This window comes from Perna viridis, chromosome 10 (genome assembly GCF_037379345.1).
Source record: "Perna viridis isolate PV_CMFRI_1.1 ecotype Kerala chromosome 10, ASM3737934v1, whole genome shotgun sequence".
NCBI lineage: Eukaryota > Metazoa > Mollusca > Bivalvia > Mytilida > Mytilidae > Perna > Perna viridis.
In genome coordinates this window covers 16306794-16331975 of record NC_142454.1, presented here as the reverse complement: position 1 = coordinate 16331975, position 25182 = coordinate 16306794, and the positions used below count along the sequence as shown (strand labels likewise).

The 25182-nt window shown below is 33.0% G+C and overlaps 1 protein-coding gene across 1 annotated transcript; it reads right to left on the bottom strand.

Moving 5' to 3' along the window:
- Positions 1 to 10789: 10789 nt before the first annotated feature.
- LOC148604735 (uncharacterized) lies at positions 10790 to 14915 on the bottom strand. Its single transcript, XM_088550035.1, has 2 exons — positions 14764 to 14915; positions 10790 to 13454 (listed from the first exon to the last, which is right to left on the bottom strand). The coding sequence occupies exon 2, from the start codon at positions 13449 to 13451 to the stop codon at positions 11529 to 11531; it is 1923 nt and encodes a 640-aa protein (XP_088406161.1). The 5' UTR covers positions 13452 to 13454; positions 14764 to 14915; the 3' UTR covers positions 10790 to 11528.
- Positions 14916 to 25182: the final 10267 nt, after the last annotated feature.

Sequence of the window (25182 nt, the reverse complement as noted above, 5' to 3'; positions counted from 1 at the left end):
GAATGAGTTTTGACTCGCTTTGTAAAATAATTACTTAATTGTATTTATTGTAGTAATTAAATAAGTGATAGTGATAAATTGTTATTGCTATATTAGATTATAAAAAACAGTGCATTTTTAATCCTAATACTATCATGTTATTATCCGTCTGTTTTAGTCAGTCATGTGATTGACATATTTTATCACACATTGAATTACCCTTAACTACTCGAATTTGTGTACCTATAGCCAGTATTGAAAGAAAACAAACAAAAAAAAAAGTCGTTTGAAAAATGAACATACTATGTGTTTGGTTGTTAGTTTAAACACATATATAATTCTTAAAATATTATTAATACTTGTTTGTTTGGAATATGTTTGCAAGGTGCTACATATAAACCTCAATGAGTGGTATGTGAAACTAAGTCTTAATTCCTGACGTCATGATCAAAATATTGTTTAAGTCATTTTAATGACAAATTAAACACTTGTGTGAAACCTACTTATCATAGATCCACATTATATGTAGACATTGTGTGAGAAAAAATGACTCTCTGGACGATATCCTAAAAGCAAATATAGTGATAAATTAATGATTGCTTATTAAGGGAAAACAATCACGGGGGCAAAGGCATTATACTCATTTACACATAATCTGTGTCTTTTTTATTCGATTTTATTTTTAATGAGTGTTGAATATAAAGGTCAATCCGTGCGTTAATCTGTGTTAATGAGAACAATATCATACCTAATATGATTAATTGATTTTAAAATATAACAAACAAGAAATACTTTTTTTGTCTGAATCGCCCAAGAGTAAATGTAGCGGGTAATATATCGTTAAGCGTTTAAAATATATCATACAAAGCAATAATTAACGGTTTATTACATGTAACACAAAACGAAGGTATTATAACATTGCTTTCAGTAACATTAGAAGTCTTGTTATTTCTTTTACTAGAAGTATTATTCAATCATTCAAGTTTGTTTATCACTAGGTGTATTATTTTCATAACATATGAATATATCATAAATGTATGATTTTAGGCTTTGGCCATGAATGACGAAACTATTATTTATGTTAATAATATACCGCAATGTGTTTTGACAAAGTGACTTTCTACAACATACGCTGTACTTCTGTAACTGAATACGACATGAAGTCCTTTTAATCATATTTCGAATACATTGAAGCAATTTATTTACTAAATGAAGATCAATGATGTGAATTAATATTTTACAGGCCTTTGAAATAAATGGCAGTGGATATGTGTTCCGGGTTTGTTTATGGTGTTTATCCCAGATACGTTTTATCAATTGCTTAAATAGAAATATTCCTTAAAAAAAACCCAGATTATTCATTGGCAGATCCAGGGGTGGTCCGACAGCCCACCGGACCACCCAATTTCCCAACTTTATTTCTCCAAGGTGCCTTTTCCTGGTGTTAAGTTGATGAAAGACCCAATATACAATTCCATCTAGTAGAGCTTGGATAAAATTAAAGACTTTTCCTCACGGAAGTGTATAATCCGCATGCCCCTCACATGTTCATTGACTATCCTAGAATAAGCACATGGGTCTGTTAGCATTTAAGTAATAATAGCTTGATTGAGTTGATATACTCTGAGGTGTTAAATTGACAGAACAGAGATAAGTGTGTTAACACATTGCACCTGGTATCAAATTGTCAAAGCGTAACATACCAAGCAATTGACCAGATCCACAATCTAAGACAATAATGTTTAGCTCAGTTACAGAGATATGTAAACTTCATATGCAGCATATGCTGGTATATTAAAGCACATGATGGGGAAATATTTAATATAATCAAACTCGTCTCGTTTGTCACCTATTTTTGCAACTTCGTCTTGAAACATTCATTTGTTCAAACATTATTTTCTCAACCACGTCAAAATATTTGTGTATATATAATGTTAATACATATTGTCATATTTGGTGGTTTCTAAATTTCCGAGTTGCCAATTGTTTTACGGACTATAGCATAATTATTTTATTATTTCCCTTTATCTATACATCAATTATTTTCACAAAATATTACCTTTCTTTAAAGCTTACAAGTATTCAATTATTATTGACGTTCAAATATAGATTACGACTTTCATATAGAAAACAAAAGTATTGATATTTGTAATCGTAATTTTCTGAGTTATTGGCCCTTGAATGTTTGTACATGGTTTGATAAAACGAACAAGAATCAAACGATTGAACATTTACACTAAACTCCACAAGAATCCATACAAACAACGTTTCATAGCTGGATCTGCAAGATGTACCACCAAACCGCTTTCAAAACTTTTAACTATACTCACAACAGTCAAAGAGGGTCTGCATTCCTACCATAACACTTGTTACTCCCGTAGTGGTGTTAATTCAATGTGAATCCTGAAAAATTCGAACGATCTTTTGGAGACACTCAGTTCAAGAGTATTACCTGAATGTAATCCAGGGACAAAGACCAGACATGGAAAACAGACACACACAACAAAGAACATAAAATAACTAAAATCATACATACAAAGTAACAAAAGTAAATGAGCAACTCGGACTCCACTAAAAACTGGGAGCATGGACCAGGTGCACCGGTAGGGTAAGCGTCCTCTGCTTTTCTAGAAATACCCGCCGAGTTGCTCATAAAAAGTCAAGTCCGGGGTAGACAAACGAGGAAAGGAAAACTATGACCCGTTGAATAAATTAGTTGTTTTCATGGTGCAGATGGATACATCATAACGATCCACGAGTTCATGATGACGACCATAAAACTTCTGTAGTGATGACTTCAATCTTGTAGCAACATAACCCTGTTCCAAAAGCCTATTTGTTAGACCTATAGCGCGATACAAAAAGTCTGCATAGTTTCAGCAAGCTCTGGCATAACGTATGAGTTGTGATATGAACACTCCATTCACAGGAGCCGAAGGGATGTTGCCACAGATGAAAGGAAAGTCATCGCGTTTTTCGTAAAGTTTGGTGAATAGTTTTCCTTTATCATCGATTTCTAAGTGTAGGTCAAGATATGAGGCTGACTTCACAGTGTCTGTAGTATCCTTTATCTCAAGTTCTTTTGGGTAGATGCGATGTATGAAATCCCCGAAATTAGGATTGTTTAAAGATAATACGTCATCCATATAGCGGAAACTGAGATTGAAGGATCTAGCCAAACGATATTCTTTCTTTCTGATCAAATCAGCTATAAAGTCAGTCTCATAAGAGTGAAGAAATTTGTCAGCAAGTAAAGGAGCGCAATTTGTTGCCATTGGAATGCCGATCGTTTGTTGAAAAACACGTCCACCACACTGGACAAATATGTTGTCGATTAAGTGATAAAATCAGAAACATGCATGTTAAAACCCACCTATCTGAGTATATAATTTCACTTCAAGGATGCGTTCTGTATTTGAAATAAAAAACATTATTTGATATCAGCACCATTCGATTTGCTCAGTATGTCAGACAAATCTGTTTTTTTGCAGAGTTATCTACCCTTGAAATGTTCATCTTCAACATTTCAATTGAATTATATCTCATATTACCAAAGTGCTATGGAAAATCTTTTTTTTTTTTCTCTGATTCAGGTGGTACAATAAATCAAATTAAACTTTGAAAAGGGCGGCTTTATTCCATACCATGTTTCACCCACTGTTTGATTCTTAAAGAGACTGACACAACTTATCGAAGAAAACTTCAAAATAGCCTAATATATAAACGCAGTTGACCAGACACTAGTACCCAACCTCTAGGTCATTAAGAATACGAACGCTTCCTTGGGCATGATGCTGTGATGTATTTTCTGTCGAGCAAACGTCACAATTTTCAAATTAGAAATATGTGATAGCCGAAAATGCTCATGCTGACATCTCTTCAAGGCGTCATTATTTGAAAAAAAAAAATAAAAACTAATCTTCACAACCACTGTCGATTCTTGCTACTATAGATACTTCAGGGGAAAAATCAATCTACTCGGAAATCCTCTTACCCTGTTCAATGCAATTTACATTACCTTTTCCTTTCATTCAGGAAATAACACATGGCACGCAATTTCAATGTTCGATACAGTTTTTTTCGAACACCACTTACTTATCAGTATTTGGCCAATCCGGAAACCGAATTGTGATCAGGTTACTTGCGTTTCCATAGAAGAGCGTCTTTAATGTCAAAGGGTAAAACGCGGACCTATACCGACTGCGTCGCAAAAATAAACTCACAATACAGTTCAGTAAATTGTAGTCCATTTCAAATTCAGGCTCTGAAAATACAAGAAAAATATTAAATGAATAAGTAAAAAAAAAACGTGTATGAATTAATGTGCAAATTAATATAGTATTCAACATGAGTTTTTATAGTTTATATTTAACTCCTAACACAAATTACAAAAGAGTAACTTCTGACTTAACAAGGTGCAGCTTCATACCACTGAAGATGTGAACAATCCTTAAAAACTGATGTGAAACCCTGAACTGTTGGGACAAACATTATTATAAATGTTTCAGGTTTTAGATAATTCCTGAATAGTTTATTGAACAATCTATACCACATGTATAATTGAATGATATTATCATAATTACTGTCTGAAATTTAAATGGAGGAGGTAAATGTTTTGACAGCATGCATACCAACAAACACATTTTTTAGTACCCTAAATATCTTTTTAGTCTTTAAATACTGAATGAATTTCTCATGGTATGTTGTACATGTATCTCCCTCGCCCCATGTATGTAAAAAATATTTCCCATTATAAAATATTGGAGGCTTCAATTTGATATTTTGCTTGCATAATTTGCTTGAAGATGCAGCTGTTGTTGGTGTTGTAGAAGTTATGGCTGTTGTTGGAGATGTAGATGGTACAGTGGTTAAGTACATTCATCGACTTCATCTACTTCCATCGGAACATCTCAATATGAGTTGCTATGCCATGTTACATCCAATGCAATTAATGTTCTAAAGTATTTATCCATTACTTCAATGTCATTATTTTTTTTCAATAGTGATTTGTCAGCTTTCTGTTTAAGAATATCTCTCCTAAATAAAATCCGAGATTTTAATGCACTTCTCATTTATTTCTTATGCGAGATATTTTTTTTTCCAAATAACCTTTCATTTCAATCATAATTCTCCATATACCACCAAATCTTTCAGTAAACCAAACATGATAAACAGACATACACAACATAAAACATGAAAAAAAACCAAAATATATACAAAGTGAAAAAAGGAAAATGATCAACATGAACTTCACTAAAAACCTTTCTAGAAACACCCGCCGAGATGCTCATAATAAATCAAGCACAGGGTGGGGGGGAGGAAGGGAAAACTATGACACGTTGAACAAATCTGTTTTCATGGTATAGATGGGTACATTGTAATGGTCCACGAGTTATTGGTGACGACCATAAAACGTCTGCAGTGATATCTTCACTCTTTTAGCAACAAAACCCTATTCCAGAAGCCTAATTGTAAGTAGTCTAGAGCGATAAAAAATGTCTGCGTAGTTGCGGCAAGCTCCTCTGGCATAACGTCTGAGTTGTGATATGAAAATTCCACACGTAGGTGCTAAATAGATGTTACCACAGATGAAAAGAAATAACAAAAAAAACCCAGAAAATTGATAAACAATTTTATATACAATTAATAACATTTGGTCAGGCAAAAATTTATTATTTATAAGTGGACTTACATAGATTTATAAAGTGGAAATTTTAAAACACTTAGCTGTTGTTTCCGGGCCAGTCTTTTTTTCCCATGGTCTTTTAATAATAGCACTTCCTTCTTGCCTTAATATGACACTTTTGCATGACAGCTGTTTGCACTTCAACTTAAAAACAACTTCCGTGTTTTGATTTTAATTGGGTCAATGAAAAATCTGTAAACATGTCCATATGTTAAAAAAACATCGTTTTATTGAAACTGAATGATGACATAATTCAAAAGTGTTTGATGCGTCCGGAAATAATGTGAATATATAAATAAGCATAAAATACCTTTTGGAATCAAATCTTATCAAACTGTCTTACACTAATACAAATTTCTAAATTTGATGTGACTTTCGCAATTTATTTTTAAAATCCCAATGTCACTTTGTTAAAAATTCATGCTATGGTCTTATTATGTAGTTATTTTTATATTGACTCAGTTATAGGTTCAAGGCTGATCATATTGGCCCGAGGCAACACCAAAGGTCAATATTAGCCAAGGAGCTATAACTCGACCAATATATAAAATCACTAGGTAATGTTACCTTCGTTAATTTACCACATTTAACAATGATTTTTTGTAGCCAATGAACTCCCAACGTCAGTTTGGAAAAAAGTAATGCTTTTATAAGATTAAATGTAACTTGACTTGATTTACCTTTTACATATAGTAGAATAATGTAGGAAAGCTAGCATGATTTTAATATAGAAATTAAGGTACAACGTGTCGTGCTTAAAAACATGCATAATGAATTAAAGGTACAACAGATTTTTGGTATACATTATTTTTCCTTCATATTGCCTTTCTGAAAGTATTACAGAATAAAGTAAACATTTGAATATCTAAAAATGTTTCCTTCTCACAAATGTCTTATTCTTTACATTTGAGCAAAAAGATAACCACTTAAATTCCATATATCATTGAGATGACCAAACTATAGCGGAAAGTCAAAAATAACTGAGCAACCCGGAGTTCACTAAAACTTGGGGTACATACACTGTGCACCACTCGGGTAACTTGTGTCTGTTCACCGATTTTCTCATATACTATAAAATACGGCATATTACGATGACGGGTAAAATATGAACTAATTACGTCTCATGATTGAAATGATAATTATACCGATTACGATTGAAATCAGTTTTTGCATACTGAATAATCATCTTAACCTTCATTTTAATAGTTACCCTAATCTCTAATTTTATGTCCAAACATTCATGAATATAAATAATTTGTCTGTTATGAAAGAATACACGTTGGTTTTTAACCATTTCCACTTTTCAATTCAATGATTAATTAATACAATTAATTCAAGGTGGATCCTGAAAAATTCGAAAGATCTTTTGGAGACACTCAGTTCAAGACTATTATCTGAATATAATAGCATTAAAATTTATGATTTGTCAACACTGTATACTTCTATTCACCATACTTAATTAAAATCCCGACTTTTTTTTTAAATGGTACACCTAGATACAAATATATAATTCTTGGTAGAGATTCTTCATACTTGGAAAGAAATAATTCCAAAGTAAGATATTTACAAAATGCTGGAATTTTTAATCGACAACATATTTGTCCAGTTTGATGGGCGTGTTTTTCAACAAACGGTCGACATTCCAATGGGGACAAATTATGCTCCTTTACTTGTTAAACTATTCCTTCACTCTTATGAGACTGACTTTATAGATGATCTCATCCGAAAGAAAGAATATCGTTTAACTAGATCCTTTAATCTCAGTTTCCGCTATATAGCTTACGTATTATCTTTGAACAATCCTAATTACGGGGATTTGATACATCGCATCTACGTCAAAGAACTTGAGATAAGGAATACTACAGACACTGTGAAGTCAGCTTCACAGTCTCTCTACCAAGGACGATGATTGTAATTTACCGTCTATGTACTGGATTCCTAAACTCCACAAGGATCCATACAAACAACTTTTCATAGCTGGATCTGCAAAATGTACCACCAAACCTCTTTCAAAACTTTTAAATTCTATACTCACAACTGTCAAAGAGGGTCTGCAGTCCTACCACAACACTTATTACTCCCATAGTGGTATCATTTCAGTGTGGATCCTGAAAAATTCGAAAGATCTTTTGGAGACAGCCAGTTCAAGTCTATCATCTGAATATAATAGCGTTAAAACCTATGATTTTCCAACACTGTATACTTCTATTGCCCATACTCAGTTAAAATCCCGACTTAAAAACATTATACATCGTTGTTTTTCCAAAAAAGATAGTACACCTAGATACAAATATATAGTTCTTGGTAGAAATCCCTCATACTTTGTAAGAAATAATTCCCGCAATATGGATGACGTATTATCTTTAAACATTCCTAATTTCGGGGATTTGTTACATCGCATCTACCCCAAAGAACTTGAGATAAAGGATACTGCAGACACTGTCAGCCTCATATCTTGACCTACATTTAGAGATCGATGGTAAAGGGAAATTATTGACCAAACTTTACGACAAACGTGATGACTTTTCATTTAAAATTGTAAAATTTTCCTTTCATCTGTGGCAACATCCCATCCCACACCTGCGTATTGAGTGTTCATATCACAACTAATACGTTATGCCAGAGCTTGCCGAAACTACGCAGACATTTTTTATCGCGCTATAAATTTAACAAATATGCTTCTGGGATAGGGTTATGTTGCTACAAGATTGAAGTCCCTACTACTGAAGGTTTATGGTCGTCATCATGAACTCGTGGATCGTTATGGTGTATCCATCTCCACCATGAAAACTGATTTATTCAACGGGTCATAGATTTCATTTTCTCGTTTGTCTACCCCGGACTTGACTTTTGACTAGAAAAACCGAGTTGCTCATTTCCTTTTGTTACTTTGTATGCATGATTTTAGTTACTCTATGTTCTTTGTTGTGTGTGTCTGTTTTCCGAGTCAGGTCTTTGCCCCTGGATTACATTTTTTTAATTACCACTGTAACCTTGGTTCCCTTGATTACTTATTCTCCTATTTGACAAAGATATATGCTACGTGGTATGATCAATACTTATTACTATTGAATAATAAGAATTAATTAATAAATATTCGATATAAAAATAAACACGATATACATATTAAAAACAAATATGTTTGAAGATATATAAGTGTTTAACCTTTGACCCAATTTCGTTCGTTCCCTGACCATGATAGATAGCGACGACATCGATACTCCGACTGGCCATCATTGGCTTTACCTAACGATATATAATATAGCCTGTGTCATTATATTAAAGCAGATAGATGAACGTCGATACCCAGCTACAGTGCTATTAGGTCGTTGTACACATCAGATTATATTGTTCTCGTTTCTTTCCGGTAACGATATATGTTTATTCAAATTTATCTGTGCATCAATCGGAACTGCATTTTTTCTTGTTGATCAATATGTACGGCTTGTTAATTGTATTTCTGGTACGATAATAAGAGAGGTAGTTCTTGTAAGGTAGCAGATTTAAAACGTAACACACTCCTTGTATCGAAAATCAGGTGGTTGTTTATAGTTCAAAAAGGGAGTTCACACTATGCCTCTCACATAGACATATTTTCGACGAGAACTCAATACACGAACGTCAGATATAAACTCGATTTCTACTTTAAACCTTTGATTTTGATCATGTTGTTGTGAAATTGAATTGTATTTGAAGTTACCTGTTCCATATTCAATCTACAGTGAAATACATCTTAACGAAATACATGTAACTTGATAACCTGCATACACCAAACCAGACCAGACAGTGATTATGTTTAGAAATAAGATTGCAATCTCCCTTGGTTCAAAGAAGGTCCCTGAAGAGCGACGTTGCAGACATACTTGTCTGTATGTGTTTACCTAATCAAAGTCTTGATTTCTCTTTGAAATTCATTTTTACGTTGATAAAACTCTTTTTGTAAATACTTGGAGTAATACACAGTTCAAATGTGTTAAATTTTTATCTTAAGTTAGAGTTTTTTGTCATTTAATTTGAGTCTTAAACACAGAAAGCCAGTGTATAGGAATAAAATGATTCTAATAACAGATTTCAGAAAACAAATATTCAATGCTTTGGGGGAAAATAGAGTACCTGGTTGAATTGAACATCTCATATAAGGGGAAACAAGGAATGGGCATAATGCATGGACACACAGAACTTTGCCTAGCATGGAAATATTTGTAGTATTTGAAAAAAAAATAATGATGAAGTTTATAAGTTCTACACAAGTGATGCCGTTGCTTAATATGTATACGGAATTTGACATGGGGCATGGGGAGTTGGGCAATAGAGAATGAAAAAAAAAAAAATTTTTTTCTACGTATTTCCCACGTTATGAAAAAAGTAGACCTGAGGTAAGTGGTAATCCAAATTGAATTTTAGTTACTAGGACGTTTGAATGACTTCTAATATGCAATGTTGCGAATAGAGTCGTCACATTCTGAGATGTTTGTATAATATTGATTTCTTGTGACATGCATCATTAATTTGATCCTCTATCCTACACCTAGATGAACTGTCCCGTACTACCATACACCGTGTACTAAGTTACAGCCGTAGATTAATCCTACGGGGAGAAATGACCCGGCCAGCGAAAGCTATATTTTATGAGTTTATTGACTTCTACGATTTTGCATTTGTTACGTTTTACTATATCCGGTCTTTTCTTTTGCTTATCTAAAATCAACCGCTGAAATTATCATCAACTATCACGTCCGGGGTTGAAAAAGACAAAAAGAAACCTACGGCACGTACGCTTATTCCTGTTATTGATTTATTATTTATTAAGAGAGGGAACAATATAACAAAAGAAAGGTATTTTTTGTTTTAAACTGAAACGATTTTAAATGATGATTTTCAAATAGTTTTTCCTTTTGTCAAGTATTTACCCAAAATTAGTCCGGTACTTTTTTAAAAGTAGATATTCAGATATTTGAATTGTAAACTGAGCTCAAGAAATATTCCAATCAGTTTTGTCAATAAAATATATTTAAACATGAGTTAGTTGTTTTTTTTTTTTAAATTTGCTTAGTTTACGCGCGTTATTCGCATTGTATTCATGGCTGTTTGTTTTACAAATAAAAGCGCCTAATAAACTTTTTCGATAAATGTTTTAATGCGTATTAAAAAAGTATGTAAATAACAATTGTTACATTTAATATATTCCCGCGAACTGTCCCATTTCATAGTCATCTGCTGAAAACATTGTTAATTAGGCAAATATATATGTCTGCAATGATATTAATACAAAATATATGCATTGTCCCTTCAATCAAAATAATGAATTATAAAATAAAAATAATGTATTATACCTGCTTTCATATATAGCATGTGAGAGAATGTACTAAAAAAGCCACAAACCACTGATTCCCATTACTCTCTATGTTAATTTGCTCATCCAGGGGATTCTTAGTAGTTTACCTTAAGTTTAACCTAACCAAAACCATATATCACCTGAAACATACACATATACTGCTATGTCACTCAAAATTTCACAAGGGATTTACTACCATGCAGTGCAGCACTGACACTCGGAACTCAACAACCCTAAAAATAGCCTGGGAAATGCTAAAAATTCTTTATTTAGACCATCTTTATTTATAGTTCCACCAGATTAGTTTATTTAAGTTTGAGGCAGCATACTTTGGGCTCAAAATTATCACAATAAAATTCCCTTTTTGAAAAAAAGTTCATCCATTCAAAAAATGATGTCAACTTTTTTTATAATGGCATGCTAAAGGGACTACTTTTGGCCTTGGCCTGGGACTTTTTTGCGTGTTTCAAATTGATATTGCAATTGGTGGTATGTAACCTAAAACCTCCTTTGATATAAATATATTACCTAATTTTGTATTTTACAGTAACATATTTTTTTTAATTCAATACCCTTAACACAGTGAGACGTTTTACCATACATACTTAGACGGCTTATATCGCCTACTCTTTCAGTTGTATTGTTTATTTCATCATGACGCATTGTTACTTCAAACACTCCTCCTCCGGGAGAAGTTTCCAACATTAAGTGGTAATCTACATGAGTTTTCACTTTTTCTCCAAAATGTATTTCAGACTTGTCTTTCTTATGGGATGTTTGTATATATTTCAAAACGACATCGGACGGTAAAAATTTGGTAGCGGATCGTACCTGTTTTAAGTCAAGCTGTGTACATTGTTTATATGATAAAAGTTTGTTATTCACGCTCTTAACAAATGATTCTGCAACCATTTTAACAATTGCATTTGTTAAATTTAAATTTGCTTCTTCTAAACATGTACACCAGTGTGGAAGAATTGCCGCTTGTGCGCATGTGCGTTCTGACGAAATTGGTAATAATAAACTAAAACTTCGACCATAGGAATCCACAGGAGTTTTTGGAAATATTAATAGATGTTTTAATGTCTGATAAATGTCAAAAGGGGTAATTAAACGTCGTCTGTTTTTCATTAAATTTTTATACAATGTTTCATACATTTTCGTAAACCACTCAGGGACAACAAAAAATAAAAATGGCAATCTTTCTTCAATTTTACCAACAAATGTTTGTCGAAAGCCTCCAAATCTAATGCCATGGTCACTGAAAAATACAAGCATTGTGTTGTTTAAGTTTGAACCTTCGTGGATGCTTTTAAGAAATTCCAGATACAGACCATCAGCTTTATATGCATCCTGTAGAACGTCATGAGTAAGTCTTGTAATAAATGTAAATGAAAAATATGGCCTGTCTTTAAACTTTTGTACAAATTGTTTCGTATAGTCTAACGAAATTTTCGTTTCTGGTCTGCCATGCACGCAATGATGATTTTGATTCCAAACGTCACCCATTTCTTCAAGGGCAAGTGTAAAAGGACGATCAAAATAATCAGCTGTTGGTATGCTAAATCCAGCTTTTTCATAGTCAAATATTTGTCCATGAGGAGCATCTTCACTGTATAATGTTCTATATCCATTTTCTGAAAAATTCTTCCATATGAAGTTGAATTTATCAAAAGAAACGTTTGTCATTGAAGCGTTCCAAGGAAGCTCATGAACAAATTTTCCTGTAGTCATTGGTACAAGATTCAAAAATGTATTATCAGCCACCTTATTGTAGCCGAGGTATTCAAGTGCACCCATTTTCTTTTGCAGGTATTCTCTAGTCTTTGGCATGAACCGTATCATATTGTTGCGTGATATTGAGTCAATTCCAACCATCAATATGCTTATAAACTCGGACGAATGTGAGAAAGTTCTGAAAGCTTTATTGCTTCGCTTTTCTACAGATAGTTTTTCATGTATAAAAGAAAAAGCGTTTCGATATACAGTGACATTGATATCGTTGTAGCATGTAACAAGTATAAAGTCGTCCTTTATAGTAACTGTATCTGTAAACGACTCACTTTGATTTTTTAGAATGAAGTAGTCATGGTCTGTTTTAATATCAGGTGGTCTCCATATAACGTCATATTTACAATATTGTAACCCTAGACTGCGCGCATGTGCGTTATGATTAAGTTTAAGTTGATTTCCTTCGGAATACACAATATCCTTGTCATATGAACATGTCAGCTTTATTCCAGGTTTAATGAATTTTCGAATGCTGTCATCAAATGGATTTATTTTAGGTATTTTACAACCAAGTGTATCGACCAAGAGATGACTTCTTTCTTGTCGCCTTTCATTTTCGGTAGGGCTTAGGTTCGAAAAGTCAAATATTTTAATGATAATGATGCAACAGATACAACATATAATGATCAAAAACAGGAAAAGTGCCTTTTTACTCATCATAACCTGAAATAAAGTTTTGTTATATTAAAAGTGATCAAGGGAACCAAGGTTCTAGCGGAAATCAAACGAAAGCAATCCAGGGACAAAGACCAAACATGGAAAACAGACAAAACAAAGAACATTAAGTAAATAAAATGATACACACAAAGTAACAAAAGCAACTAAGCAACTCGGACGCCACTGAAAACTGGGAGCATGGACCAGGTGCAACGGTAGGGTAAGTGAGATGTTGCAATCGGAAGAAATGTTATGAAATTTTTACTTCAATCGTCTTGATTGCGGTAATAATCACTTCCATCACCCACCAGTAATTAAACCAGTTGGATTAAGTTTATTTCTTCTTGAATGCAACTATTTATAAATCAGGTGTGTCACAGCCACAGACGGTTATGCATATTTGTAGGTCTTGATATATACTTATTTTGGTACTACATGTATTGTTATGCATTCTTTGTAATTGTCCTTTTCCCCCATTGATTTTTACAACAAATAAATGGTGTAATCTGTGGCCCCCTTTGTCTTTAACAGGATCCTTTACACTTTTTTTACATATGACCCGGGAGTATAACCATAATTTGAATTTAGAGTCGACGAACAAAACTTTTTAGGAATGAAAGTTCCGTAAGCGTGATGAATTCCGCCGCGGCAATATTTTGATTATTCGCGATAACCATTTGACTATCATATTTATAATGGAGAGTTTCTAAAAAAAATCTTTATCATTTTCAAATTAATTTTAAATTTTGTGATCGTTGGATTAATATTCCAAACCTTCAGTGATGTAAAATAGCCAGCGTCATAAGATAAAAGCGTTGTGCCGTTTAAGCGAGAGAAAAACGGATAGTGAACATATATATATATATATATATACATAATATACGTCACTTGTGAATTATCAAAATTGATCACACAGGGAGCATTTGATTATTCACCATTGTATAAGTAAATCACATTTTAGTTTGCCTATGATTTTCAATTATTTAATTTGTAATATGTTGTGTTCTTCTTTTTTAATTTTTACACGGAATTCCAGTTTTTATTTACACGAAATTCTTCAGTATCACTGCTTTTTCAAAAGATAAGAATTTCCCCAATCAAAAAGATTAAACGCCTTTTAATATGATATAACAAATGTATTAATACAGTTTCATTGATTTTCTAAAAATATGATGAATCACCCCTTGCCTAGTTGTTTTAGGCTGAAGCATACTAAAGACTTTTGACCGATTCTGACCGATGTGTTTTTCTGTGTGCTTAGTACAAGAGCATAGTGTTTAGATAATAAATTGTGAATTCTGTTAATAAGACTTACGTCTCAAAATATCTCTTTGCTTTCAACACTTTTCCTGGCACAATGTGGTATAACACTTCCGCTTGTAGTGAAATTTTTTGTAGCGTTAAGTAATTAATATCGTCGAAAATAACAAAACAAGTATATATACAACGATTTCGTTGAATTGACTTTAACAAACAGAAACCAGGAAGCCAGAAAGTCCAAAGTATCAAATAAAGGGATATAATATTATGAAAACAGTATAGAACGAATATCGTATAGGCATCCACACACAGACGATCGCAAGTTCTTAGATTTTTTCGATTTTTTCTAAATAGACGTTCATATTCTCTTGTACATTCTTCTATAATCACAACGATCTCTGTTTTTTTTTATGAATTGATTTATTTATTCAGTAAGTTCTACATTTAATCCTAACATCAAAATGATCTGACAAAAATAGATTATGAGCCTTTTGCTGGAAGACAAAATCAAGACAGTGATCAAAAAGGAAATCCAAAAATAGATCCAGATGGAAAAAAACAATTTTGGAGTTGCTTGATAACATCATGTGATAAGAATGTGCAAAGATTTCATGAAATTCTATTCAGCGGTTTAAGAGGAGTTGTGGAATTGAACTGGGAAAAGACGATCAGACACTGTTTAATCATTATATACCTTTCGCTTTTCATTCGGGGGTAAAACAAATGCATCGACCTTCACATGACTGACTTTTTTGACAGAAGGCTTTTATGTAACGCCATAAAACAAAGTGAAGTGCATTTATCTTAACAGTGGGAAAGCCACACTGACAAGAGAGTTCAAATTAATGTTCACGCGGGACAGGGGAGATAATGGAATTTTCGTTTCGAGCAGACAAAGCCAAAACAATATTGTTTTTGTCTGCCAAACGTTTTACATCCAATGCTAATCATCAGAGTTAGATGTAGAAAATAATAGCAGTGATAAGTCCTATACTGCTACCACATTCTCCAAAGAAGAGATTGTGGAAAACCATAAATCTGTGCTATCCTCTTTTGGTCTCTCTACCAAGGACGATGATTGCGATTTACTGTCTATGTACTGGATTCCTAAACTCCACAAGAATCCATACAAACAACGTTTCATAGCTGGATCTGCATAATGTACCACCAAACCTCTTTCACAACTTTTAACTTCTATACTCACAATTGTCAAAGAGGGTCTGCAGTCCTACCACAACACTTGTTACTCCCGTAATGGTATTATTTCAATGTTAATCCTGAAAATTCGAAAGATCTTTTGGAGACAATCGGTTCAAGTCTATTATCCGAATAAAATAGCATTAAAACCTATGATTTTTCAACACTGTATACTTCTATTGCCCATACTCAGTTAAAATCCTGACTTAAAAACATTATATATCGTTGTTTTTTTTTCCAAAAAAGATGGTACACCTAGATACAATTATATAGTTCTTGGTAGAGATTCCTTATACTTTGTAAGAAATAATTCCAAATCATCTTCCAAATATATAGATGTCTACAAAATGCTAAAATTTATAATCGACAACGTATTTGTCTAGTGTGGTGGACGTGTTTTTCTGGACTTGACTTCTTTATGAGCAACTCAGCGGGTGTTTCTAGAAAAGCAGAGGACGCTTTCCGTACCGGTGCACTTGGTCAATGCTCCCAGTTTTTAGTGGCGTCCGAGTTGCTCATTTACTTCTGTTACTTTTTATGTATGATTTTAGTTACTTTATGTTCTTTGTTGTGTATGTCTGTTTTCCATGTCTGGTCTTTGTCCCTGGATTACATTCTTTTGATTACCGCTATAACCTTGGTTCCTTTGATTACTTTTTCACCAAAACGGTCGGCATTCCAATGGGAACAAATTGTGTTCCTTTACTTACTGACCTATTCATTCACTCATAAGAGGCTGACTTTATAGCTGATCTGATCTGAAAGAAAAAAATATCTTATCGTTTGGCTAGATCCTTTAATCTCAGTTTCCGCTATATAGATGACGTATTATTTTTAAACAATCCTAATTTCGGGGATACATCACATCTACTCCACAGGACTTGAGATAAAGGATATAACAGACACTGTGAATGAAGTCAGCCTCATATCTTGACCTACACTTAGAAATCGATGGTAAGGGAAAACTATTGACCAAACTTTACAACAAACGTGATGATTTTTCATTCAAAATTGTCAACTTTCCTTTCATCTGCATGTGGCAACATCCCTCAACACCTGCGTATGAAGTGTTCATACCACAACTAATACGTTATGCCAGAGCTTGCCGAAACTACGCAGACTGTTTGTTGTTTGTTTTATTGTTTTTTGTTTTTTTTTTTGTTTTTTTTACTGGAGTTGTAGAGTCAGAGATTTCTTCCTTATACGTTGAAATATCAAGGTTTAAATATTAAATCTATTGAAATTTGTCTCTTTTTTAAAATTTTCATTATTGAGCTCATAAAACTACTGCATAATTACATTTTATTGGTCAATAAATACTATTTCTACCAATACATGGGATTTAAAGATACATGTATTACAATGTTAGACATAAATTTTCTGAAGGTAGTATATAAGAAAGGAAAATAATTTACTGTAAAGGACTATTCGGGTATTTGTTTCTTAATTCCATATTTGTAACAACTATGCGATATAAAAATACATTAGTTTTATATAAAATGTAATGTATAACTGTCAAATTGGTGCAAGTTTTAGACAAGGTATATTTATTCGTGCAGATAAGTGAATTCTCTTTGTGTGAGGGATAGCCACTCTTCAAAGATAATTTTGTACTGTGGGTATATAGCATCATTACCGGTAACCTCAGCGTTATGATTAGTCAAGACCACATAGATGTTAAAATAACAACCCACAAATTATATGGATTAACTTGTACATACATTTGTATTGAAAAACAGCATTCAACATTAATGCATGATAAGAAGTGTCTCAATGTCAGGAACTTTAAATATGGACTTTTGTGATTAACAAAAACAAACTGACACAGATTTCTGTTCTAAAGCTGAAATACAACTATGAATCTGCATTAAATCTTAGCATATCACTCTGTAACCTGAGTGAACTATGACTGCTTCTTTTCAATTTAAGGTTGGAGATGCTACTAATTTTTTTAAATTAACTTTTTGTTTTATTTTGTTCTTGAATAAACATTTTACAAAAGAGGAAATACATCATGGCAAGTAATTGAATTTTATACATGGGATTTCACTACATTTGTAATCTCAATGTTTTTAACAACTGATTACATATTCACATTAATAAGTGGTGAAGTGTTGTCCAAAATGTCTTGTAATAAAGAAATCTACTTTTTGACAGGCATTTTGTTTTCTTATAGCTTGCTTCTGTTTAATTTGGTGTTCTATTTTAACTGGTTGCTTACTGATATATTTGTTAATGGGTGAATAGTTCTATGTCCAATTTTTTTTTTCGTGCCAGTTCACAAACAGTGAAAATTGACACTATTTGATAGTATGTCCATTGGTGGTTTGAGCCAGTCAGTCTGACTTTTCACCATAAAAGAAAAACAATCAACACATAGCCACTTCATGAAAAAATGTAATTACAATAATCCTATTAGCTTTTATTTCAAATAGTATGCTAATGCGTGTATGTGTAGATTAAACATTTTCAATAGAACGGCAATAACACCAGGAAATATATTAGCAAATGTTTTGCCCTAGATTTCTATGGTATTTAAAGAAGCCTGCATGTGTATTTGTTATAATAGAGAACAAACGCCAGTAAACAGAATCTCAATATCCACCTTTTGCATACAAGGGAAGATGGAAACCAGTTATACACAAAAAATACTACTGTCAACAGTCAGTTGTCTGATTTACATCTAATGAGCTCGTCCATTGTGCAAACTCGTAAAAAGCCCGACAAAATCGCAGTTATATTTAGTTCGTGTTTGGAGTTAAATAGAATTATGATGGGGTTTCTGGAATCGAGAGACTACATACGCATTTTGCTTACCTACTTATGGTCGCATTTTGTAAAAACAGTCTCGGGATGCAATTGTGTCAGTTATTTCGGACAGTGGTATTTACCCGCCATATTTATTTCCTTCACTCTCGCCGACGAAGCGGTTTATATCTCCAGGTAATTTTTTAAGTAAGTGGGCGTAGCAAAATTGTGACAGTATGTCAGTCATCTCGAAAAATATGTTTTCTTATACAAATCGTTTTATTTGGATCTAAATTGACATAATTTATGACAAAACAACACAATTATCAGAACCATACGATGTAAACAAAAATCAACTGCCAAGATTTTCCGGTGGACAAAAAAAAAATAACACTACTTTTCAACCTCCACCAAACGCCGCGCTCCGACTGTTAAATCACTGTCAGTTGGACAATCTATATTTATCAGGGTAACTACTTAATTTCATGTCATAGATATAAAGTCTTCTCATAAAACCTTAAAATATCAGGCCTCATGTGCATGGCACCAGACGATTACCTTGTGATTATGTTAAATTATTTATGATGACAGTCACAAAAGTAGTTAACTGGTGTATTTACTCTCCAAGTATTTCTAATGAGCTTTTGGATATTGTCAGAATGATATCATATTATCTGTTGTAACCATTCCAATTTCCCGTTTAATGTGCGCATTCATTGTCATGTATATCAATATACATATGTTCTTTTTGACTCCGATAAATATACATTTACAACGCACGTCTCTGTAGTAGGTTCCATCAATGTACTATGTCCGACCAACCTATGAAGGTAATATTCGAAAATTTGTTGACGTACATGTAGCTGTCATCTAAGAAATAGGAACCTTTTTTTCATTCTGCGTTCAATGGTTTGAAAAAAAATATTTCAAATTGAATAGTGGATATTTCTTATTTAATTTTTATTAGAGTGTTTAAAATAACGAGTTTACTTAATTTACGTAAGTCAACCGATCTTAACACACATATGCGTAGTTAGAACTAATTGATCCATCGTTTGCGATGCATTTACTATGACAACATAACAATATTGCACATCGATTATAATTGATCAATTATTTGACATGTTTTGGATATTTCACAAAAACGTACTTATATTTACCGCGATAACTTTGCATGTACCCACGCATATTCCATATTGCAACTGACGGATGAAACAGTTATTTATTACAAAACTTGTTCATTGTTCGCCTTTGTCACATGTTTTACTGTATTATTCAAAATAAAACATATGTTTCAAGGACAGAAAATTACATAACCAATTAGAGAGCGTGATCTAATCCGAAATTTATTTTAAAAAATTACCAAGAACATCATGTTTACATTTCAATATCTTTGTGAGTGATAATCTATGATAATATATATACGGGTCTATCAGTTTCGCCATATATCATTGTAGTATAATATGAAATGCCAGAATACTGGCTTACTAAAATAAAACTAATCGATAGGAATTTGGCTTATTAAAAATATAGGGATGTCGGTATACTGAAATACACAAAGAGAAGGTCCAACTTTACAATTAAGGGTCCATTTTGCTCCGTGGAAAAAAGTCAAATGGCGGGAAACATCTTGCAGGAATATAATAACCGTTTTGTGGTTACGTCTTGTGTTTTAATCAATGTCCTAGAATTGACAAAAATGTATATATTTGATATATTCTCAGGTTTTCTAACCCAGTTTCACTTGTTTATTCCTGATAGAATAACTTGAATAATTGTGTGATCGTTCATTCTGTTACCTTTGTTTTATGACTTTTGTTATTGGGGCTTTTCAGGGCTTCCTTAAAGGTATGTTTTCACTTATTGAAAACCTTTATGTTGTTTGCACTGAAACGAGGATCCTTTTTGGATAATGTTTCCCAGGGTGAAGGACACTACTAATACAAATTGAAGATGATACAAACATATCACTGATTTCAAATGTAATCAAGGACTGACGGGACACAACTCATACTAATTGAATATGATACAAACATATCACTGATTTCAACTTTAATGAAGGACTAACGTATTAAAAATAAGTTTAGAATATCAGTGAGAAAAACAGTTCGTTAAAAATTCACCACGTAATACAATTTTCATGAAATGAACCCCGTATTTTGTCTCATCTCCTTATATGGGTTGTAACAGTGTCGGTTCCAGGGATTGGTTCCACAGTGCACCGGGCCATTCCCTTACCCAACTACAAGTTGCACAAAATATGTATATATATATATTTTTTTGTATTAACGTTTTCATAAATGTATATGCTGTTTAAAAGTATGGTTGGGAAGACATAAAAAAAATCATACATGTTTGTAAAACGTTCTCATAGATTTTTAAAAATAACTTTTTTGATGATATCATTAATAAATGTTTTTTTCTGTATGTCGACAAAAAGGTCTTTCTGATGTTATCAAAAATGAATTTGTATGTTTGATGAAAAAAAATTGATGTCATTGAAATCATATTTTCTTTGTATCGCATCACATGATATTGGTAACAAAATAATAATAATTTTCATTTGAATGCTATATTTTCTATTCAATGGGTATATTTTCATTTGCAAAAAAATTATTTACGTTATTTTATATTCTTTGTTGTGTGTGTTTGTTTTCCCTTTCTGTTCTTTGTCTGTGGACTACATTATTTTTATTTACGGTAGAATCTTGGTTTCCTTGATTACTTTTTCAAAAAATGAATAAAATGTGTCCACAAAAGTGGGTTCCAACAACACCAAAACCCACTGAAATATGTCAAGGGAAACACATTTGTTTACCTGTGTATGGAGTGTTATGCCAGGGCTTGCCAAAACTTGTGTCGCGCTAGACTTCTTACAGTTAGGCTTCTGAAAAAGGTTATGTTGCTACTAGATTGAAGTCATTACTAAAGAAGTTTCATGGCCGTCATTATGAACTCGTGGATCGTTATGATGTATCCATCTGCGCCATGAAAACTGATTTATTCAACGGGTCATAGTTTTGCTTTCCTCTTTCATCTACCCCTGACTTGACTTTTTATGATAACTCTGCTGGTGTTTCTAGAAAAGCAGAGGACGCTTACCCTACCGGTGCACTTGGTCCATGCTTCCAGCTTTTAGTGGAGTCCGAGTTGCTCATTTGCTCTTGTTACTTTCTATGTATGATTTTAGTTTCTTCATGTTCTTTGTTGTGTATGTCTATGTCTGGCCTTTCTCCATGGATTACATTATTTTGATTACCGCTATAACATTGGTTCTCCTGATTATTCTAGCTCTACCCCGACGTATTGGTGTCGCTAGGTTAACGTTCTCAGATTCGCAATATAATTATAATTCATTTTACAGATACCTGAACTTGCGAAAGAGTGCTTTATTCTAAATTGTAAATTTGCTTACTGTTTTTCGTTTCGTTTTGTCTGTTCATTTCCAAGTACCTCTTATTTATACCTTGATGCACAAAAACCGAGGTATTTGAACATATCTGATCTAAGGAATTTGTTACAGCTCTTGAATTAAAATGCTGATTAACAGGTATGGTTCATGAAAAACTTTTCGGTGCCAAAAGGTATGAAAGAGTAATCAAGGGAACTAAAATAAAACTGTGATATATGACAAAAAATTAACGGCACGAGACAAAAGAAGTATAGGCTAAGTAATGTAATTATAAAAATAACTAATCATAGATTAAACCTCACCTTAACTATAAGGTGACAAAACATTTTTGGCAAAATTAGTAGGAAAAATAACTCACGCGGCGTGGTAGACAAAAATACGAGACATCAATGATGTTATTATCAAGACGAAAAAAATGCAGAAGTTAAATCTTGTCTCCTGTAATGTTATATTATAAGCAAAATTCGAAATTACGAGCAAAATCGAAAAATCAAACCAATGGATTTTTTTTTCATTTTGGACCACCCCAAATCTGTTCTGGTTCCGCCACTGTTTAATTCCGCAAAAATTGGAAATAACTGATGCATGTAACCGAATTTAGACGGCTGTTGATTGTTCAGTTAAATTTGACATTCATTGGAGAATTATTAAAATATTGCTGAAAGTAAGTATGACTAAAACATACATGTACTAGGTATAAAGTTTGTGCTACGTATACATTATAACATTTCTACTCATTTTAATGGACTTTAAAGGTTTAGTATTGATGTATATAGGAAGGAACGGGTTAAAAAATATTTAAGCTGTAACAAACCAGAAGTTGGCTTCATATTGCGTAAGAAAAAGAGTTGGGAACTAAAGCTTAAACAAGCAATCTATTCAATACTTGTTTGTGAAAGTTACTTTATTTGTGATGTATAACGACTATTCTCGTTATATTCAATTATATTTTTGAGAAGGCAATGAGTACTCTTGTCCACCGACTTCAATATTTTAATTTAATTTATTCTTGATTATATGTGATATAAGTGGTAATTTCTCTTTTTAAATAATAGTTTAAAAACGAAAGTTAATATGGAAATTGGAAGTGGAAGTGAGTTAATCAAAATACAAATTACAAAACAATTAGATCTGTTAATAATCAAACAGTTTGATGTTTGACTTGAATTTTCATTTCAAACTTTAAATCATTCACATGAAAGAATGGTGAGTGTCTCTTCTGACAATTTCGGAATTGCTTGGCGAGTGATCAGAAACATTTCCTCACGGTAAAACAACATTGTGCCAAAGCTGGATACCAAATTTCAAATCGAGTATACATGCATTATAAAAGGTTAACGATAGACATGCAAACTATACCTGCACGTACGTATATAAATAAAATAGTATGCCCTGTATTATTACAGGAGCATATACCAGGATGACTTTTGTTTCATTGACGGACAAGAATAAATGTGAAGAAAATATATTTGGTTATTTCTTTAAGACAGCGACAGTAAGGAGTTGTTACAGGCATGGACCAGTCGGTAGCTGAGCTATATGAAATTGATCTGACGTGTTATACAATTCTTACACACAGAGAATAGATCAGTCCATGAAACATAAATTTGGTAGCAATAAAAGAACAAAACCAATATGACATGTTATCTGTTTTTAGAATGATATATTGTTTTTGATATCGTATGTCGATGGATGTTCACTGAACAAATACACCGACGGAAGTCATTAACGTCAATAGGCACTAAAACATCCACTTTAACTTAAATACACCTCTAGAAATAATTGGTTACTGACTTTCAGTTATGACTTCATTAATGAATAGTTTAATAATTTTGACAGAATTTGTTAGGAATTCAGTATATCTCCTTTTCAACTGTCTTTTCAAAAGAGGAAATATTGATGAAATATTTGGTATTTGGGGTTTTTGGGTATATTTTTCTGTTAATTATATATATTTATATATTAGTTACTGTTAAAATATACGTAGCCTGTAGTATAATCCCGTTTAAAATTAACCAGACGTCCGCCTCCAAAATATAATTATCTCGGTCTAGTGAACCGCACAGTTGTTGTCTTTTCCATTCATTACATCGACATTGTCTTGAAAAAGTTTTACAGCTTATACATAGTACTGTAACTACATCTACGAACACGTTTTCAATTATTGTAGTGCATGTACACGTTCATGTAATTGTAATCATGGCGTATCCAGATGGTTATTTCGGGTTTTGGAACCCCATGTGAGATCAGGGAAAGGAAGCTAACGTAAAAAAAAATATGTAGCTTGGTGTGCAAATAACGCACCTCAAGGCTCATTGATCGACTATTTTATTAATTGATTGATTGGTGTTTAACGTAGAATAAGCAATATTTTAGATATATCCGGGCGATGAACATGAAGAACATAAAATGTTGATGAAATAAAAAACGGAATGGGACCCAAGGACTTTACGGTCGACGAGTTTCGATAGCTACTGGAAATTGAAAGAGATGGTAGAGTTCTTATGCGTGCCAGGAACGTGATATTTTTCCCAACACGGTTCTCGCTATGGTTTGCGGTCAGGTTTTCCGTATTACGACTTGACCACCCCAGCATGTTGCGTGCATTGGGAATCCCCTTCCACTACCTGGGGCACCAGGGTTCTGAGCGCTATTAAGTCGCCTTTTACAAATGCATTAGCACCGCTTCAGGCTTATATTGTTGACACCCGGACCGGTCATATTGAAGATACCTAAGTAACCGAGTCTTCGGTTGTTAGCTGGAAAAAAAACACGCTAGGGAAATTCATTAGATACGCTGTGCGTTGTGCGTGAAATTATGAGTAAATCATTTTTCCATCACCATGGTTATATTACCTTGCCGCGTTCATGTGTATAGTATCGGTATTCAGGATGACCACTTGCGCATTTTAGTATCTTGAATTCCTCACACATTTTTAAGGATTCTTATGAAACTTTCAGAGAACTATTATCAAGTAGAATTTTGAATTTCTGTATTTAGGTAAAACCATTTCAACTCAGAATAGGGTTACTACTGCATGCACAAAATCGTATGCATCTTTTAGTGTTCGTCAACACTCATTAAATTAAGCTAAATTTAGTAATAAATGTGTCAAA

What these genes read in the sequence shown, in the direction of transcription:
- LOC148604735 (XM_088550035.1), bottom strand. Translation starts at nt 13,451, where the DNA reads ATGATGAGTAAAAAGGCACTTTTCCTGTTTTTGATCATTATATGTTGT.